Source organism: Podarcis melisellensis, assembly GCF_964234715.1.
Source record: "Podarcis melisellensis genome assembly, chromosome: 10".
Classification (NCBI taxonomy): domain Eukaryota; kingdom Metazoa; phylum Chordata; class Lepidosauria; order Squamata; family Lacertidae; genus Podarcis; species Podarcis melisellensis.
This window is the reverse complement of record NC_138542.1, coordinates 9,395,361-9,414,574: the sequence shown is the minus strand read 5'-3', so window position 1 is coordinate 9,414,574 and position 19,214 is coordinate 9,395,361. Positions and strand designations below refer to the sequence as shown.

The following is a 19,214-nucleotide window of genomic DNA, read 5'->3' as shown; positions in this document are numbered from 1 at the left end:
AGGTGTGCCCCTGCCTATATTTTCTTGGCAGAAGAGGAAGTGACAACTATCGTGAAAGCTCTGAAGACTGCTACAGGCGTGGCCAACGGTTGCAACATCATGGCGCCCAGTATGAAGCTCAGCACAGTAAGCCAGCTTCTCTCTCTTTGACTAATAGTCCTGAGATCAGGGGTAGGCAACCTAAGGCCCGGAAGCAAAACAATCGCCTTCTCAATCCGGCCCGCGGACGGTCCGGGAATCAGCGTGTTTTGACATGAGTAGAATGTGTGCTTTTATTTAAAATGCATCTCTGGGTTATTTGTGGGGCATAGGAATTCGTTCATTCCCCCCCCCCTTCAAAATATAGTCCGGCCCACCACATGGTCTGAGGGACGGCGGAGTGGCCCACGGCTGAAAAAAGTTGCTGACCCCTGCCCGAGATCTTTCAAGAGATAAATACCGTATTTTTCACTCTATAAGATGCACCTAATTTTAGAGGAGGAGAACAAGAAAAAAAAATTCTCTCCCTCTCTGCACAGCGCCTCTTCAGCAAAGCAGGAGGAGAAATGGAAGGGACTCAGTTTCTCCTACCGCTTCGCTGAAGGGGCGCTGCGCAGAGAGGGAAAGCTGCACAGCGCCTCTCCAATGAAGCAAAGTCAGAACAGGAAGAGGGATCGCTGCACAGCCTGCATTCGCTCCCTAAGATGCACACACATTCCCCCTTACTTTTTAGGAGGGAAAAAGAGCGTCTTATAGAGCAAAAGGGACGCGGGTGGCGCTGTGGGTAAAAGCCTCAGCGCCTAGGGCTTGCCGATCGAAAGGTCGGCGGTTCGAATCCCCGCGGCGGGGTGCGCTCCAGTTGCTCGGTCCCAGCGCCTGCCAACCTAGCAGTTCGAAAGCACCCTCGGGTGCAAGTAGATAAATAGGGACCGCTTTCTAGCGGGAAGGTAAACGGCGTTTCCGTGTGCGGCTCTGGCTCGCCAGAGCAGCGATGTCACGCTGGCCACGTGACCCGGAAGTGTCTCCGGACAGCGCTGGCCCCTGGCCTCTTAAGTGAGATGGGCGCACAACCCCAGAGTCTGTCAAGACTGGCCCGTATGGGCAGGGGTACCTTTACCTTTACCTTTTATAGAGCAAAAAATACGGTAGTTGTGGGTAGGCCTGGGTGATTTATCAATATATTGTCCAGGGACCGGTATGAGGGGCAGGCAGCAATGACAGCTTCACTCAGTGGTATATCGCTGGTGAAACCGCAGCCACTGCTGAGTCCCTCTGCCTCCACTGCCCAGCACGCTGAGGGAGAAACAAACTTCAGCCGGGAGCTGGAGGCAGAGGGAGTGGCCGTGGTTTCACCAGCGATATACCACTGGTAAAACCACACTCTGCTCTCTTACCACAGTGGAGGGAGAAGGAAATTGCATAAACTAGGCGTGATACAGCTTGTTCCTCCCTCCCGCTTCTTTAAACTGCTTGGCTGAGGAGTGTGCCACAGCCATTGCCTCAGCCAAGCAGTTTTGCAAAGCCCCAGACCCCACGAGCTAGTGGCAGGGTGGTGGCTCTGTTAAAGGGCTCCCACTCCCCAGCTGAGAGAGCCCCAGCCCCTCTCCATCACACTTTTCCATTGAGGTGGGTGTGGCTGCATGCCCCTCAATGGAGAAGTTTAAAGGAGCCCCCACCTTGCCTCTGGCTCACACAAGCCGGCAGAAGGGTGCCTCTTTCCTCCTGGGGTCGTTCACCCCAGGAGGAAAGAGGTGACGGGCCTGCACGGGCAAAGACAGTCAAATGCATGGAACCTGACAGGCTCCATGCATTTGGCTACCGCAGTGTGGTCTGTCTTCAAGGGGGCGGAGAGGAGAATAAGCTCGCTCACTCCCCATGCCAACAGTGGTGGAGGGAGCCTCGCGAAGGACCCTCAAGGTCCCTGTCGCTTGTGCACAACCAGCAGGGACCTCGGGGCTGGCTCAGCTGAGGCAAAGCAGCCCTCTTGCCCCCCCCCCCCAAGGAGGCCCAGGTCACTGTTGCTCACACACGAGCTGCACGGACATCGGCTTGCTAAGCTGGGGGGCAGGAGCCTTTCCGCCCCCCCCAGCTGAGCTACAGGCTGGGGTCGATGCAGCTTCTTTCAACATCACGGTTTATCACCAAACTGCGATGTTTGGCTGGTGGTAAAGCTCGGCGATGTTGGGTTTTCAACATCGCCGAGCCTTAGTAGTGGGGTGGGAGACCTGAAAATAATGCCAATATATTTCACATTTGACAACCAATGGGCCCGTCTGGTTTCAGATGGGTAGAAGAGTCTAAAAAGCCTGGGACACTAAGTTTCACGGGCCTCTAGCAACTATGGTGGCTAATTTGTAATCTCTTACAATGAAGTAATGTATTTAGTATTCTCTCCGGAAATGTATACTCAATTCTGACCAAACTAAGCCTCCTATGTATATTTTGATCTAGGAGGCCTAGTTTGGTTAGAATTGCGTATAGACTTCCAGAGTTAATGCTAAGTATATTACTTCTGGTAAATGAGCCACCAGAGGGCTGTGAAAAATTGTGCCAAGAGCTTTTTAGACTCATCTACCCAAGTACTGAAAGGGACACGGGTGGCGCTGTGGTCTAAACCACAGAACCTAGGGCTTGCCTATTGGAAGTCTGGCAGTGAGCTCCCGTTGCTCGGTCCCAGCTCTTGCCAACCAAGCAGTTCAAAAGCACATCAAAGTGCAAGTAGATAAATAGGTACCGCTCTGGTGGAAAGGTAAACAGTGTTTCCGTGTGCTGCTCTGGTTTGCCAGAAGTGGCTTAGTCATGACCCAGAAGCTGTCTGTGGACAAACACTGGCTCCCTTGGCCTACAGAGCGAGATGAGCGTGCAACCCCCGAGTCGTCTGCGACTGGACCTAATGGTCAGGGGTACCTTTACCTTTTACCCAAGTACTATTGATTGCCACATGTGATTTTCCACCCAACTCTCCTACCTCACTAATTTGGCTAACCTTTGTTATCAGCCCCACCAGTATTTTGGATTCTTCTAAGCAAACTCCAAAGATGTCAGCACCAACCTGCCCCTCTAACCCCCACGTATCAGAAATACAGCGCCTGTAAAAGCCAAGCACCAGGTAAGCTAGGAAATCATGTACCCAAAGTCTATCAGCCTGTTGGCTCTTTTTCCTTGCTGTGGTGACCCTTTTACAGCGTAATAAAGCCATTCTGACAGTGGAAACTTACCTCATCATAGTATTTGTTAGTATACTGGTAGAGCTGGTGTAAAGCCACAAGGGTATTTAATGAGTCTGTGTGTGCCTATTAAACAAAGCAAGAAGAAAAAGGAATGCGTCAGGGCACCATCCTGGCTGCGTACAAACTCCAATGAAATATATATAGGAGCACCAGACACGATGTAAATCCCTTTTCCATATCCCAGCACTGGTACGCAAATCTTTTAATAGCTGTCTGGCTTGGTGGGGAAGTGAAACTGACAGTTTTCAGGAACAACCCCCGCCCCCCGCGATAAGGTCTCTTGCTGGATTTGTTACAGCCAAGCATGCTGCTTTCCTCATCATAGATAGGAGTAAGCAGTAGCCTTAGTCTGGAGCAGGTTGACTCCAGATGTTTATAGAGGTCATGCGTGCAAACAATCTAAAGAACACAAATTTCATCTGGTTAAGAACATAAGAATGCTGTAGAATCAAGTCCACCAACATCTGGGAAGCCTACAAGCAAGTGGTGAGGACAATAGTCCAGCAACTGGAGTTTAGAGGCATAGTGTCATCATGGTGAATAGCCTTATCCCCTGTAAATATGGCTGATGCCCTGTTCTAAACCAATAAAAAACACGAAAAGACGTTTAGACAAGTTCCTTGTAAGTTTCATCCTTTTGTAATCTCTTACAATGTCTTTTAACCAACAGGAGCGAAGGAAACGATACTGAAGGCTCCCCACGAGCCTTTTTTCCTCTATGCCGTTTTATTCAACTAAGCTATTAGAAATCCCATCGCTTTTGTTAACATTGGGGGGGGGGGGAGGAATCACCCTAAAAGAATGTTTGAGCATCCTTTAAAATCAATAATTCACAACCAATGCAATAGATCATAATTGTATGGGAGAAAAGATTCCCCCAGTCAGAAGTTCTAATTGGACGTGAGCACAAAATGACAAATGCCAGAGCTTCATGCCTCTACAGTCATACCTCATGTTGCGTCTGCTTCAGGTTATGTGTTTTCGAGTTGCATCCCGCAGCAACCCGGAAGTACCGGAATGGGTTACTTCTGGGTCTTGCCGCTCACGCAGAAGCGCTAAATCAAGCCGTGCACGTGCGCAGACACAGCACGTCAGCTTGCGTCAGTTCTGTGTTACAGACAGGCCTCCAGAACGGATCCCGTCCATAACACAAGGTTCCACTGTATTCCCAAAGTAAGATTTCCAATTTGATACTTACCCTAGAAATCTCTGCTAAATGTGTATTCATGTCCTGGTCACTCACTTGTACCATTTGGCGAATACCCTTGTAATAACTAGAAAAAAACCCACCAAAACAACAATTTTTAGTTGATGCAGTTCATTTTAAAAATGCATTTATGCTTCATAGCAATTTTATTTTTCTGATAACTACAACATCACCAGAGGTGCTCACAAAATTGCAAATTTCCTTATGAAATGATCTGATCTGCATCTCTCTTGTTTCTTCTTTGCTTATACACACAATTGGCTTAATCCATCAAAAGCGCTGCTACCATTGATTTCAACAACCCATGAGCGAAAGGAAGAACACACTGCACAACTTAGCACAAACCAGTAAAACTTTCTGTGGGCATCTGAACAGATTAGATAGCGCCTCAATAAACATGGTTGCTTCTGCACTGCTGCCCAAATTCTGTCATGTTCAACAAGTATACTGAACTATGGGGATTACCCGCCTCATTATGGAGAACTGCCAAGGCTGGCAAAAGAGGCATAGCCAAGCAAATGTTCAGTGTTTCTTACAGTCTGATCCCACAATTGCTCTTCTACTGAGTTAAATGGAATTTAGTCCCGTGTAGCTGTGCGTAACATTGCAGTGTTAGACGTATTGGGCGAGGAATTAAACTTTATAGTCAGAAATAGTTGGAAGTTAGGAAGTGTTACAACTGGAATCGAGTGTATATTTTCATCTTCCTTTTTAACAGACTTCTAAATGAAGGATCTTGCAAACACCCACTCCCCAAATCTGCTTTCATCATTAATACTGAATTTAAAAATACACTAAAGTATAGCTTTTGCAAGCCGAAATATAACAGACAGCTCCAATGATCAAGCTTGGAAAATGTCACTAGAGACCTATATTCTAGCCTTTGAAAACTCATGCCACAAAAAAAAGTTGTTAAGCCTTTAAGGTGCTACAGGACACTTAGCACTTGTGAAATACTTCTCAACATTCTTTCTTCAACTTCTGTAATGCAGTTCACTGGATAGGACATTATAAAAACCACATTTGGAAAGGGGGGAAGGGGAAGACTAGTCTGAAAAATTAAAAGATCAAAGGCCACGAAATTAACCCCAGATTCAAAGGTTTAAAAATCATTTAACATGTTCATTAACTTGGAAAAAGCCCAACACATTTATGCCTAATTTCGTTCAGTCTGATTAAACAGATACCTGTTATGAAACTGCATATAAAGCTGTTGCAATATTTGATTTCACATCTGGACAGCAGGCAATAACGGGTGGTTATCAAGCTCAATAAGAGTGTGTGGAGCCATTTGATTAATCTAGGGTGAACTGGATTTTGTGCACCATTTCACAGATGTGTCTTGAAAAATTCAAGCAGATTTTTATTTCTAGTGTACCATTTTCTATGTACATTCTTACATTTTCTGGGGGGGAAATGCAGGGAATGTGTGAATTATATGTCTGTCTTTGCCCTTAGACTTATTCCTCTTGGAACTCTCACTATATAGCAATCTTCCCTCCAGATGTTTTGGACTGCAAGTCCCATCTGTCCCAACCAGCATGGCTGATGAGAGTTGTAGTCACATAGGATCAGGTTGGAAGGGACCCTGAGGATCATCTAGTCCAACTCCCTGCATTGCAGGAATATGTAGCTGGGATCGAACCTGCAATACTCCATAGGAACCAGGTTGGAAAAGGCCATTGTGAAGGGTAGCATTATTATTGACAGATCATGCATTCCGCCTTTGTCCAATGAGATGTTAAGACTATGTTTACCACTTCATTTTCTACCCTGTCGGTTTAATACATGGAATATTTTTTAATGAACATGTTCTGAAGTGATGATGAAATGGAATTGTTTTCCCAGTGACAAAAGCCCAGGTACAATAACTCTTTACTTACTCTTCCACCATCTTCTTATACGTCGAGATCTCTTTTGCATAGAGTAACTTATTACTCGGAGAATCCTGGGAAAAGATGATATACACAGAGCTGAGTGTTCAAGTGCAATTGGTGTGTTAGAGATTAATTTGTAGAAAATGCACTCATGTAAATAAAGTGTGTGTGCTGCTGTAACATTTGGAAAGCAGACTGCGGGTATATGTTGGTTTTGTTATATGCGAAGCTAAAAGGCCAGAGGAACCAGAGTCATAGCTGTCCAGACTGCATCCCAATCTCAGGTCACAGCATGAAAGTTGGTAGGAAGACCTATGCTATTTCCTTCTCCCCTTGAGATCTCATGGCTCGAGGCCAATGAAGCTGTTTAGCTTCAAGGGCAGCCTCTATCCCTAGAGCCCAGAGTGTAAGCCTTCGGGTCAGTCCAGGACCCTGAAACGTGCTGGGGGGGGCAGTGTCTCCAGGCTGAAATACAACTATTCTCCTTCCTGCACCTAACTGGACAAAATACCAGACCAGATGAATTTACAGTGGTACCTCGGGTTAAGTACTTAATTCGTTCCGGAGGTCCGCACTTAACCTGAAACTTTAGCTAATGGGGCCTCTTGCTGTTGCCTCGCCGCCGGAGCACAATTTCTGTTCTTATCCTGAAGCAAAGTTCTTAACCTGAAGCACTATTTCTGGCTTAGTGGAGTGTGTAACCTGAAGCGTATGTAACTTGAAGCGTATGTAACCCAAGGTACCACTGTAGTTCAAAACACAGCAGGCCATCTAGGGCCAAGCTATTCAGTGCAGAGTAGGTGAAAAAACAACCCACAAAGTTGAACAGCAAAAAAATCCTACACAGGCCTGAAGTGACCAATAAGTCACAAGTTGGGGATGGGACGTAGGTGGTGCTGTGGTCTAAACCACAGAGCCTAGGACTTGCCGATCAGAAGGTCGGCAGTTCGAATCCCCGTGACGGGGTGAGCTCCCATTGCTTGGTCCCTGCTCCTGCCAACCTAGCAGTTCGAAAGCACATCAAAGTACAAGTAGATAAATAGGTATCACTCCAGTGGGAAGGTAAACAGTGTTTCCGTGTGCTGCTCTGGTTTGCAAGAAGCGGCTTAGACCCGGAAGCTGTACACCGGCTCCCTCAGCCAATAAAGCAAGATGAGCGCAGCAACCCCAGAGTCGGCCACAACTGAACCAAATGGTCAGGGGTCCCTTTACCTTTACCATAGGTTGGGAGGGCAGGGACTGCAAAGCAAATAAGAGGGTGTGGGGAGAAGGCCAACTAGCCTTGAAATAGGGCTCTGACATTGCCATGTCCCCACGCCCCGGATGCAGAGCACCTCATCTGCCTCATTGGCTGAACAGGCCACAATGTGCCCCTCTGGCTGGTACCAAGATGGGCAGGCCTTGTGGATATAGTGCTGTGAACAGGATGATAGGAGAGACATCCATTAAGTTTCAAAAACCAACTTGCACCTTTAATAGATAAAAAATAAGTTGCAAACAGTAATCAGCTGTTATTCTAAAAGCAATAGAAAACAGCTCTTTTGAATGTGTCACTAGAGATTAAACATTGAACTTTCGCTGAAGCTTCAAAACAATATAATCATCCTTACAAGCAAAGGCAAAATGAACTGATCTATGCGCTATCTTCTATGATTACTGCTTTGTCTATCATAATGTACTTAAAACGTTCTCCCTCTCGCGCAGACACAGAGCAGAATGTAAAACACTTACCCTGCTTAATTTGTGCTCTGTTCTTGTGCAAGCATCCATGAAAGTCTGTGCAATGACTGACAAGGAAGCATCCACTACTTCGTGAACATGAACATCGAAGATGAAGTGGGGGTTTTTCAGTATGTTTACCCAGAACCTAAGCGGCAAGCTGTGAAGCAAGCAAAGAAATAACGCAGGCCCTTATTAAGGAGTGAAGTTAAAGTGTAGAAAATGAGGCCCTGGCAAGCAAAATAGATTGCTCTGCTTAAAATTGCTGCAACATTATTTTCAGTTTGATTATATGCTTAAAGCCACTAAGTGAATCAGTATCCACAGCGTGCTTCTGCATGCTACATTAGAAAACAAAAAACCCCCAAAAACAATTTGAGAGGTTTAGTCTGAAAGACACAGACGGCAGTCCCATTGCTACGTGCCCCAGAACCCCAAGAATGAGTATTTAGCAAAGCTGTATTCCTTTGTGGCAATTCCTATGCAACAATAAAGCTGGCACTACTTAGTTGAAGTGGAGAACCTTCATGCTGTTGGGGTATATCATTTCAAATAGGAAAACTAAGATTCGGGAAGAACAAGGAAAGCCATCTTGTAAACATCAAAAAGTAAGGCTGCCACATATATCTCTGTACATTTCCTACCTATTCTGTCCTCCCACCTATCTTTTTCAGGGCTGGGAACACTTTGCAACTGGCTCTGTTTTAAAGCTTTCATCTTTCTCGCTCAGCAGCTTTGTTAAGGCATTCTGGTTTTTCCCTTCATTTTAAGGGTTGCTGCCCCAGTTTTAGAGGACTGTGGTTGGGCAATAGAAGCATAAAGAACAGCTGCTTGAAACAGTGGTTATGATCCAGGAACCATCTATTATAGACAGATAGATACAGACGGACAGAGTGTTCCATTTTCCAGAGACAGTCTCATATTTACAGAAGCTGTCCTGGTTTCTGATTTGATCCCGGAATGTCCCACTTTTCCTTAGGACGTCCCTATTTTCATCAGAGAAATGTTGGAGGGTATACAGCCTTTAGAAGACACATAGGCAGCCTTGTATAGGGAAGGTTTTTTTTTTACTGTTTAATGTTTTTATGTTTCTATATATGTTGCTTAGGGACGCAGGTGGTGCTGTGGGTTAAACCACAGAGCCTAGGACTTGCCGATCAGAAGGTCAGCGGTTTGAATCCCCGCGACGGGGTGAGCTCCCGTTGCTCGGTCCCTGCTCCTGCCTACCTAGCAGTTTGAAAGCACATCAAAGTGCAAGTAGATAAATAGGTACCACTCCGGCGGGAAGGTAAATGGCGTTTTTGTGCGCTGCTCTGGTTCGCCAGAAGTGGCTTAGTCATGCTGGCCACATGACCCAGAAGCTGTATGCCGGCTCCCTCGGCCAATAAAGCGAGATGAGCGCCGCAACCCCAGTGTCGGCCACGACTGGACCTAATGGTCAGGGGTCCCTTTACCTTTATATATGTTGGAAACCACACAGAGTGGCTGGGACAACCCAGTAAGATGGACAGGGTATTATTATTATTATTATTATTATTATTAATAATAATAATAATAATAATAGAATATATTTTCAGCAGAGAAATGTTGGCGGGTATGCACACACACACAGCTTCTGCTGAGAGCTCTGAGTGAAATGTGGCCTTTTCCCTTCCACATCTGTTAAAGAGAGAGCCCTGGCTTACAGCAATAAAAAGCAATGTTGCTGGTGAATGAATGTATCGCCTTCTTCAGCCACTTCTCCCCACGAACGCTGAAAGTTCATACCTGTTCGTTTTCCAGATGTGGATAGTATCGTCATCTTTGATATCATGCTTTTCAGCTTGCTCATCAAGAAAATCAAAAAAATATTTCACAGCTGGTGGCACAACATGCTTTGAGTCAAGTACGCTGTGAAAAAAGTTATCTACAAACTGCTGAAGTGTACCCTGAAGAAGAATTAAGGGTGGGGGGAAGAAAACATACATACATGCATTAAAAATTCAGGTTATAGTGCAACTGTAGCATTTTCAAGGACATTATTTCAAATTTACAAGAATGCTTTCTAAACTGATTTATAGTCAACTGTACAGGCCTCCGTCCCAAGTGGCCAAGGAATCACAATAGCTTGAAGTGCAGCATTTCTCATCTCTAAATGGGTAGTAAATGCTCTTATGAACATCATGAAATGAACAGCCATAAGAAATGGTCCAGGGAGCTCCGGAAACACAATTCTCTACTCTGTTTTAAAGAGGTGGGGATTTCAGTATTGTTGCTCAGGGAAATGCAAAAAGCCCAACTCTGAAATAGATGGACAAGTATAGGAGGGAACTGATGGCGGAGTAATGCACTTATAATTATGCTTCCCAGATACATTCTGGTAATTACTGGCATGGACTTTTGTGATTTAGTAGCCTAATTATAATAAAGCCTTGTGTTTTATAGTCTCTCGTTCGTGGCTTAACATGAGGAAACTACTTTTGGATTTTAACCTTATGCAGAGCATGCAAGATCCCAACCTGCTTGCCACAGGATATAAATGTGTTTATGGGAAGGGGTGGGTTATGGGTTTGTTTTGTTATTGTTTTTAATTATGCATTTTGTTTTTTATTTTGTATTTTTATGCTGTGAACTGCCCTGAGGTCTTCAAATGAAGGCAGTATGCAAATTAATAATAATAATAATAATAATAATAATAATAATAATAATAGGAATCTGGTTGGCCCCCATAAGAACAGGTTGCTGGACTAGAGATGAGTCTGTTCTAATCGATCAGGGCTCTTGTGTTTCTTGGTTTCATTAATTCCACACAGCTTTGCTTTAAGGAAGTTCATGCAATCTGCAGAACACATTTCCCCACCAGCCAGATGTTTTCAGATGGTGGCAACAGTGGAAGTCAATATGGACAGCTCACATTTAAGGCTACTAGAGGCAGAAATGCAAATTAAATGTCAAGTTGGCTTTGTTATGCTTTGAGTTTAACACAGAACAGCACTGAGCTCACCGCACACTTGTATTGCGTTTAACTTCTCGAAGCTCACAAGCTAGCGGGCCACTTAGTGCTAGAAGAAGGAGAAGCACAGCCACTGACAGGGGCATGAAAGGGGAGAGGCGTAGTGTCACTGCAGGCAAATAGAACAGTGGCTGATACGCGTTATGCAAATATTTATACATCACAGAAACTATTTGGGAAATATTGTGACTTCCTCATTCTGTGAAAAATCAAAGCACAATCAGCTATCTAGCTCTGAGGTGCCTCAGGAATTGTCATGTTTCAACCGTTGTATGTGCTGGCCAATTTATGAAGACAATCCTGGGTTTCCACCTCTAATGTCTGCAACAATAAACACAAAGTATATTATTTATGTAACTAAAAATACAGACTCATAAACACAAGAGAAAGCTATTGTTTTTAAATTAAATCTGAGCCCTAAAGAAGGATTCCACACAGTGTTACTATTTACACTTAACACCCCAAATTACGAGTACCTCCTAGAGTTGATGGCAATTACCTTGATGTCTCCATCTTACCTTCACAGAGAGGAGTCTCGTCAGGTAGATTTCTGTAATAGCTTTGGTTCTCTCCTTCTCTTTCATGCTTCCTCTTTTTGATTTGCCTTCATCAACTTCATCTGCCGGCCGAACTAGATGCCAGATCTTATTTTCCTCTTCCAACAATGCACGCCCTGAAAATAGCAAAAGCGACACATTTCAAAACAATCACATTAAAATTAAATCCACGGGCCGTGTGCCGATTGCCGTGCCATGAATCATGTGCCAGAGGACTGTGACTAATCTGCATATTTAGTTGCCTGTAATTATTATTATTTGCATTTCATAAACATGAAGGTGCCGAACTAACAAAAGTGCTGATGCTTTTCTTCAACGCACTTGCTCAGGTCTTATTTGCCAAAGCGAAGAAGCCGAGTTAACCTTAAAAAAACAACACAATGCTTTAAAACACAAGTGCAGTCTACTAGAGCTCCGGGGCAGAATTGCAACTCCTGTACAAATGAGTGGGAGCTTCCTATTCGCAGCAACAATAAGGAATTGTCCATTTATCTAATGGGATTTGGAGTGTGGCACATTCAGCAATATCTATGTACAGTGGTACCTTGGGTTACAGATGCTTCAAGTTACAGACTCCGCTAACCCAGAAATAGTACCTCTGGTTAAGAACTTTGCTTCAGGATGAGAACAGAAATCGCGCAGCAGTGGCATGGCGGCAGTGGGAGGCCCCATTAGCTAAAGTGGTGCTTCAGCTTAAGAACAGTTTCAGGTTAAGAACAGATCTCCAGAACGAATTAAGTTCTTAACCTGAGGTACCACTGTATATGATGTAGAAACTGTCCCTACTTGCTTGCCCCCATGTGTGCATCAGAATTCTGCATAACTCTAAATTCTATTTGAGCGTGCCAGAACTTTCCCCTCCTAGGCATGTTTTCCCTCACTCTCTTTTCCCTACGAGGCATGCTTTCCAATTTTAACCATTTCCAGGGAGGTTGAGATGTTGGCCTGTTGCGGAGAAGCATGGGGAAGGCAGTGCTGTGCGGCATGTGGTGGTAGAGGCAGTCCAACACTCCTGCAGTGACACACCACACTGAGCTGCTCACTGTTGCGATGTACGGAAGCCCCACATGAAGCACTCGGGAGTCAAGCTGTATTTTAAGTAGGGCTTTATTCCAGTTGCAGTCTTGCAACAACATAAAGCACTCTTCTTAAGTCAACCATACCTCTTTATATGACATGGATATAGACCAACGAGGCAGCTCCCCACTCTCATGACACTGACTCATCACGTAGGGCTGTGACGTGTGTCCTGGGGGCATGGCGCCTAGCGCAGGCAGGGGGGCAACTGCGATGGCACCCCACCAGGATCACATTGCCGGGGGCGGTGTGCTCCTCCCACACTCCTCTTCCTCCGCCAGTGGCTGTTCCCCAGACTCAACTCTCAGGCCCTGGACTCTTGGCCTGGTGTCCCTGAGAGCCCAGTGCCCCATACCCCTAGCACCTATGGATAAGACGGCCCTGTACCCACAACACTCCAACGGTAAACACCAATAACCCACCCAGGCCACCTCACTGACTGCTACTGGATTATGGGGAGATGGAGATGCCAGCGAGGTTTCCTCTTCAAATCTCCTCTCAGATGACATTAGAAAAGCTGCTTTCTCTCAGAATCACAGTACACAACATGGTGATAATACCAATCTTCCTTACAAAGATATAGGCTACCAATGTAATGTACGTGAAGCATTCTGAGCACCCCAAAGCGCTACACAAAATACTTGCTTATTACTGCCAAGGCAATAAAGAGCACTGGCAGGAGAAGGAATTCGATGAAAGTCCAGACTAACCAATCTTTATTTGTGAACTGAGATGAAAAAATAAAATAAAAAAATCGGGATAAATCAAACTAATTTCTTTCCAAGTCCCACTGAAAAGAACAGGAATGCCACAGGAGTTGCACATTTGTGAAACTCCCATTCATTCCATCATGTCATTTGGCAATGCGAAATTTTACTGCACTTAATTCTCTAGACTTTATAATCAATTAACACATCACTGTCTAGAAAAAGAAAGAAAGAAAGAAAGAAAGAAAGAAAGAAAGAAAGAAAGAAAGAAAGAAAGAAAGAAAGAACGAACTATTTCTAAAGGATTTGGACATCATTCCACATTTTTTGGAAAGAGATGTAAACCCATTCTCTTTGTATATTATTAGTGGAAACCAACTTTAAAAAGTCTAGGTTCATATGAAATGACTTCAATAAAAACAGCCAAACCTAAGCATACAAAAGTCCTTTTCAAGTCATTTTTTTTTTTGTAAAATTGGCAGAGGTGGGCTCTGTATTCAGGCCTCATAACAGCATGTTGCTCCTTTTTCTGGGGTGGGGGAACATTTCTTCTCTTTTTACGCAACAAAGAACTCCACAAATCATTGTCGGTTCAAGCTCTAGCTCTCCACTGGCTCTCTAACATTTTATAGCTTTCCAAATAAACAAGCTGGCATTGGATGATTCTAAGAGACCTAAGCACTAATGAAAAGAAACATTAGCCAGGAATGAAATATTACCTTTCCAGAATTCCCCTGAAAGCTATTTCCTGTGCAAAAAAAAGGGCACTGAGTGGTTGGAAGCCTTCATCTTTGAAACTCAATAGATCATTTTTGCTACCTGATACAGCTCTCAGCATACATGTTATCAGAATTTCCTGCTTTTAGTCTATCGCTAAGTAGATCCTGGTTCAAACAGCCCCTTGGTTTCAAGATATATCTTCATCTGTGCATCTATACACAAACCCGAGAAACCTACTTTTTTCATTTTCAATTTATTTATGTAGCCCACAAAGAATAGAAACCTTTAAAAATGGATTGACAAATTCTTGAAAGCTTTTATCATCAATTTGCATTTAAGCAACCACATTTAGAAAGCAGTAACACATAAAAAAACAACCAGGCAACTGCTTTCCTCAAAGAACTGAAATGCTATTGACACACCAGTTCCAAAGAACCTTTAGTGAGAATGCCCTCTATCCAACTTGTCCCCTGTCATGGTAGGAGCCAGAGGACAAAAAGCCTCATCATATTGGGTCCCAAATAAGGAACAAATGCTAATATCCAATATTCCAGGCTCTGCCCACACAGAAAAAAAACCACAGATGTTGAAAATGCAGAAGATTTATCTGACTAACAGGCTTAAAACTCAGCCTGCCTCCCATTGACAGACACCAGGACAAGGAACCTGCTGGGATGTATCACAAAACACACTGCCTATTTCTGCACAGGTTGTGCATTTAAATTCCATACCACTAGAGGAATCATGTAGTCTCTGGTCTAAAGAATGATGCATGTGTCAAAGGCCTGAGTTATTACAGCTCAAATCAGGACCGGCCCTATCGTTATGTGGGCATTGAATCTAAGGAGATGCCTTGACTCCGGTTCCACATACCGTATTTTTCGCCCAATAGGACACACCTTTTCCCCTCCAAAAATGAAGAGGAAATGTGTGTGCATCCTATGGGACGAATGCAGGCTTCAGGAATCTATCCGCAAGCCTTGGAAGCCTGCGGGAGTTCCCGCCGGGCTCCCTAGGCTTGCGGATAGCAGCCTGCATCCCGAAGCCTTCCCCCGCGCCTGGGGGGGGGATAATTTTTTTCCTTTATTCCCCCCCCAAAAAAACCTATGGGCCGGTGCGCCCTATAGGGCGAAAAATACGGTAAATGTCTTTCCTTTACTTTCATAGGGAAAGGTAAAGGGACCCCTGACCATTAGGTCCAGTCGTGACCAACTCTGGGGTTGCGGTGCTCATCTCGCTTTATTGGCCAAGGGAGCTGGTGTGGCCAGCATGACTAAGCCGCTTCTGGCGAACCAGAGCAGCGCACGGAAACGCCGTTTACCTTTCTGCCAGAGTGGTACCTATTTATCTACTTGCACTTTGATGTACTTTTGAACTGCTAGGTTGGCAGGAGCTGGAACCGAGCAATGGGAGCTCACCCCGTCGCGGGGATTCGAACTGCCGACCTTCTGATCGGCAAGTCCTAGGCTCTCTGGTTTAACCCACAGCGCCACCCGCGTCCCTTTTATTACTTTCATAGGAAGTAATAAAAGTAGTGCCCTCGGGGGATGCATGTAGTTAGAAGCTACACCTACTTCCTGCCCCTCAGCCTAGGTTAGCACAACCTTCACTAGTGCGAGTGTGCTTATAATGTCCATCAACACACAGCTTAGTATAAGACACATTGCAGTCCCCAGGAGTTGACACAGCCCAAGTCTTCAAAACGCTGAATATTTCAGTGATATTTTAATAGCTTCAAAAACCAAATGGACAAAAACAGAGTTCCTGTACAAATTTCTAGCCCATTCCATCATGGGCCTAAGGAAAGCTAGAAGCATCTGATGCTGAGTACGGATGATGTTAAACTGGAACGACTCTAATTAGTTCCATGAATGAATATCCACTGGAATATCCCTTGAAGAATGTGATATGAAATAGTAATACAGTGGTACCTCGGGTTAAGAATTTAATTCGTTCTGGAGGTCCGTTCTTAACCTGAAATTGTTCTTAACCTGAGGTACCACTTTAGCTAATGGGGCCTCCCGCTGCCACCACGCAATTTCTGTTCTCATCCTGAAGCAAAGTTCTTAACCTGAGGTACTATTTCTGGGTTAGCGGAATCTGTAACCTGAAGCGTTCTGTAACCTGAAGCGTCTCTAACCTGAGGTACCACTGTATAGTTAATAATCTGAAGATAGTAATGTAACAGTATAGGTCAAATGCATACTTCTTTAAACTACTGGCTGATTGTTGGCAAAGTAATAACTGCCATGCGATTTCTGTTCTTATCCTGAAGCAAAGTTCTTAACCTGAGGTACTATTTCTGGGTTAGCGGAGTCTGTAACCTGAAACGTCTGTAACCCAAGGTACCACTGTAATGGCAAATGTTTAAAAAACTCCCACAAGGGCAGGACCATTGAGCAACATGCAAATATCTGAATGTTGCAGCCGACATGTTTAGGAAGCACATGGTAAAAAATGGGCACAATTGGTGGAAAGAGAAAATTTAACTAAAAAAAAAAAAAAATCAATATCCTTAGAACTTATGTTAAGTAATAGAATGATTTGGCAATCACAAAACCACTCTGTTCCTGCATAGCAAAATACAGCTTTAGCCACAGGGGCCAAATCAGAACAGGGCAACATTAGCATTACAGGCTGGTAATATGTTGAGTGCTCTTCTGGAGCCTTAAGAGAAGCAACAGATCATACTCACTTTCCTCTGGCATGTCTTGCTGATGGTCCTCTGGCTGTTGGGAGACCCCCATTTTTGACAAGATGAGAGTAGCACCATCCCGTACCTTTAATAAAAGACACAGGAGGGAATCACTAAGAACATCCAAAGTAAATCTTACTTCTGCAAAACATCTACCGTATTTTTTGCTCCATAAGATGCACTTTTCCCCTCTTAAAATCTAAGGGGAAATGTCTGTGTGTCTTATGGAGCGAATGTGTGGTCCCTGGGGCTTTCCCCACCGCCAGCCCCAAAGAGCAGGCAGGTCGGGAAGCAGCGGAAAGGCTGCCCCATAAGCCAGAACAGCTAGAGAGAGCGCTGTGCAGTGCTCCCTCTAGCTGTTTTAGCTTCTGCCTTAGCAGCGCAAAGCCTTCATCCCGCTGCCCTGGGGAGGCTTCGCGCGGCTATCCCTGGCTTTTGTGGGAGGTGGGAGAAGGGACAGAGCGAGGCTCTCTCACTTCCCCCACCTCGCGCAAAAGCCCCCAAGAGCTGCATATTATTTTTCTTCAATTCTCCCCCCAAAAAGTAGGTGCGCCCTATGGTCAGGTGCACTTTATGGAGCGAAAAATATGGTACTTCCTATTCAAGCAGTGCATACAATGTGTGTGTGTGTGTGTGGGGAATCAATTCACTATCCCTCACAAACTCATTCATTTCCTTACATCGTTTCATATTGTTTGTTAAGATGTCCACATGGAGCACTTGCAGACAAAAAGATTTATTCCTTCATTTCATAATGGAAGGGGCACTCCAGATATACAGCCATTTGTGTACACGAAGCTGTGCCCAGCTTTGAAGTGAGCTGGGAAGGATGCTGTGTCAGAGAATCAAGAGTTATAATCTAGTGACTATTTTTTTAAATAAGAAGAAAAATCCATCGCGCAACTCAAAATTCAGTCTTTCAGATTCTCCGAACTACGGGAAACTGAAACTCACTAAAGAGCAGAGAAGATGCATTGCATTCGTGAAGTATGAAAGTGTTACGGGAAGCGCATCTTGCCTTGGGCATAATTGACAGTCAGTCTTGAGTACTGGCAATATACAAAGCTGACTTTTATCCCGAGCAAAGAATATGCCTCGGTTTCAAAAGAGGCTGCATCTTGTCCTCCTAACTGATGAGGCACTCCATAATCGCCCAGTTGCAGCAAATGCCAACGTATTTTTGGAACCTTTTAGGATTTATAGTCTGGCCTTTACAAAGGCAACACAAAAGATCTACTCATAGATTTGATAGGAGAAGGAGTACACGTTGTCTCAGCCAGTTGTTTGTTTTTTTTAAAAAAAGAAGAGCTGTGTGTTACCGAAAAGCAATCAACAGATACTAACAACTTCCTTACATTATAGTGCATCAGGGTATTGATGCGTTTCCACCTGCCGTCTCTTTGGGACGTTAAATCCAAGTCGGAGAGTATCTGTGCAGTAGACCCTGGACGCCACTCTGAGGAGCAATTACGAGAAAACAACAACACATTGTATATTGTGTCGGTGTGCAACTAAACATAATTCACATCCGAAATGAGTTTTCCATTTAGTAAACCGCTGAAGCATTGCAAAGGTTCCCAATATCTGCTCTCTACCCTACCCCCAAATTAGCCCTGCTTTGAAAGAAAAACAAATCGTCTTCGTCTCCTGAACAAAATATGAAAAATGCGAAACTAGTTTGCATGCAGTGATTTACCCCAAAACACATCTCCCAAAAAACAGTGCTGTAAAAATAGTCAAAATCTTCAACAGTGACTCATAATGCAAGTAGGAAAGCGAACGGTTTATTTAAGGGTCCAGCTTTTCAGAATACATGTACAGAATTACTGAGACAAAGTTCCTTTAAGATATTTCTGTTTGTTAGTCATGATGAGTAAGCTTACTTTTGATCACTTAACTGCTTTGAGGTATGGTTGTTGTTTTACAAACAAGCAGTATATAATTTGTATGAAACAAAGAAACAAACCTGTTAACAGGCCTTTGTTCCGTTGACAACTAAGCCGAATTATAGACCATTACGTTGGATTACTTATTTGTGAATAGGTCCAAAATATTCTAAACCAAAGGCTTTTCATATAGGTCAATATTTAAAATAATTTATTAACACAAATATAAAAGAACAAGAGTACAAGAACTTGCTAAATCTAGGTCCTTCCTGTTAGTATCCCCTTTTGACACCAATGTATTTATTAAATGGCATTAATAAAAGAAGCAGAACCGAAACATACCAAGAACGACATTATCAGGCTTTGGCCAGTGCGAATGAGGCAGATTTCGATAGACTTGGTCAATGATCTTTTCTTTCACTTGCGAAATAGTATCACAGTTGAGCACTTTTACAGGTACGGATTCTGTGCCTTCATCTTGTACAATCACATTCACAGTCTGAAGGGTAGGAAATAACATGGTTATACAAATTAGACAAGGGGAGGGGGGAAATCAATGCTTGTACTT

The 19,214-nt window shown here is 44.2% G+C and overlaps 1 protein-coding gene across 3 annotated transcripts in view; it reads right to left on the bottom strand.

Annotated features, from left to right (window-relative positions):
* PLXNB2 (plexin B2) overlaps positions 1–19,214 on the bottom strand; it is a 350,258-nt gene that overhangs the window by 3,517 nt on the left and 327,527 nt on the right. For all 3 annotated transcript variants that reach the window (XM_081927589.1, XM_081927587.1, XM_081927588.1), the window contains exons 29-37: positions 18,989–19,145; positions 18,116–18,216; positions 16,761–16,845; positions 11,523–11,677; positions 9,780–9,940; positions 8,025–8,172; positions 6,300–6,364; positions 4,408–4,483; positions 3,198–3,272 (exon numbers count right to left, since the gene is read on the bottom strand). In XM_081927589.1, coding sequence (XP_081783715.1) covers positions 3,198–3,272; positions 4,408–4,483; positions 6,300–6,364; positions 8,025–8,172; positions 9,780–9,940; positions 11,523–11,677; positions 16,761–16,845; positions 18,116–18,216; positions 18,989–19,145 — 1,023 coding nt within the window. The remainder of the gene's footprint in view (positions 1–3,197; positions 3,273–4,407; positions 4,484–6,299; positions 6,365–8,024; positions 8,173–9,779; positions 9,941–11,522; positions 11,678–16,760; positions 16,846–18,115; positions 18,217–18,988; positions 19,146–19,214) is intronic.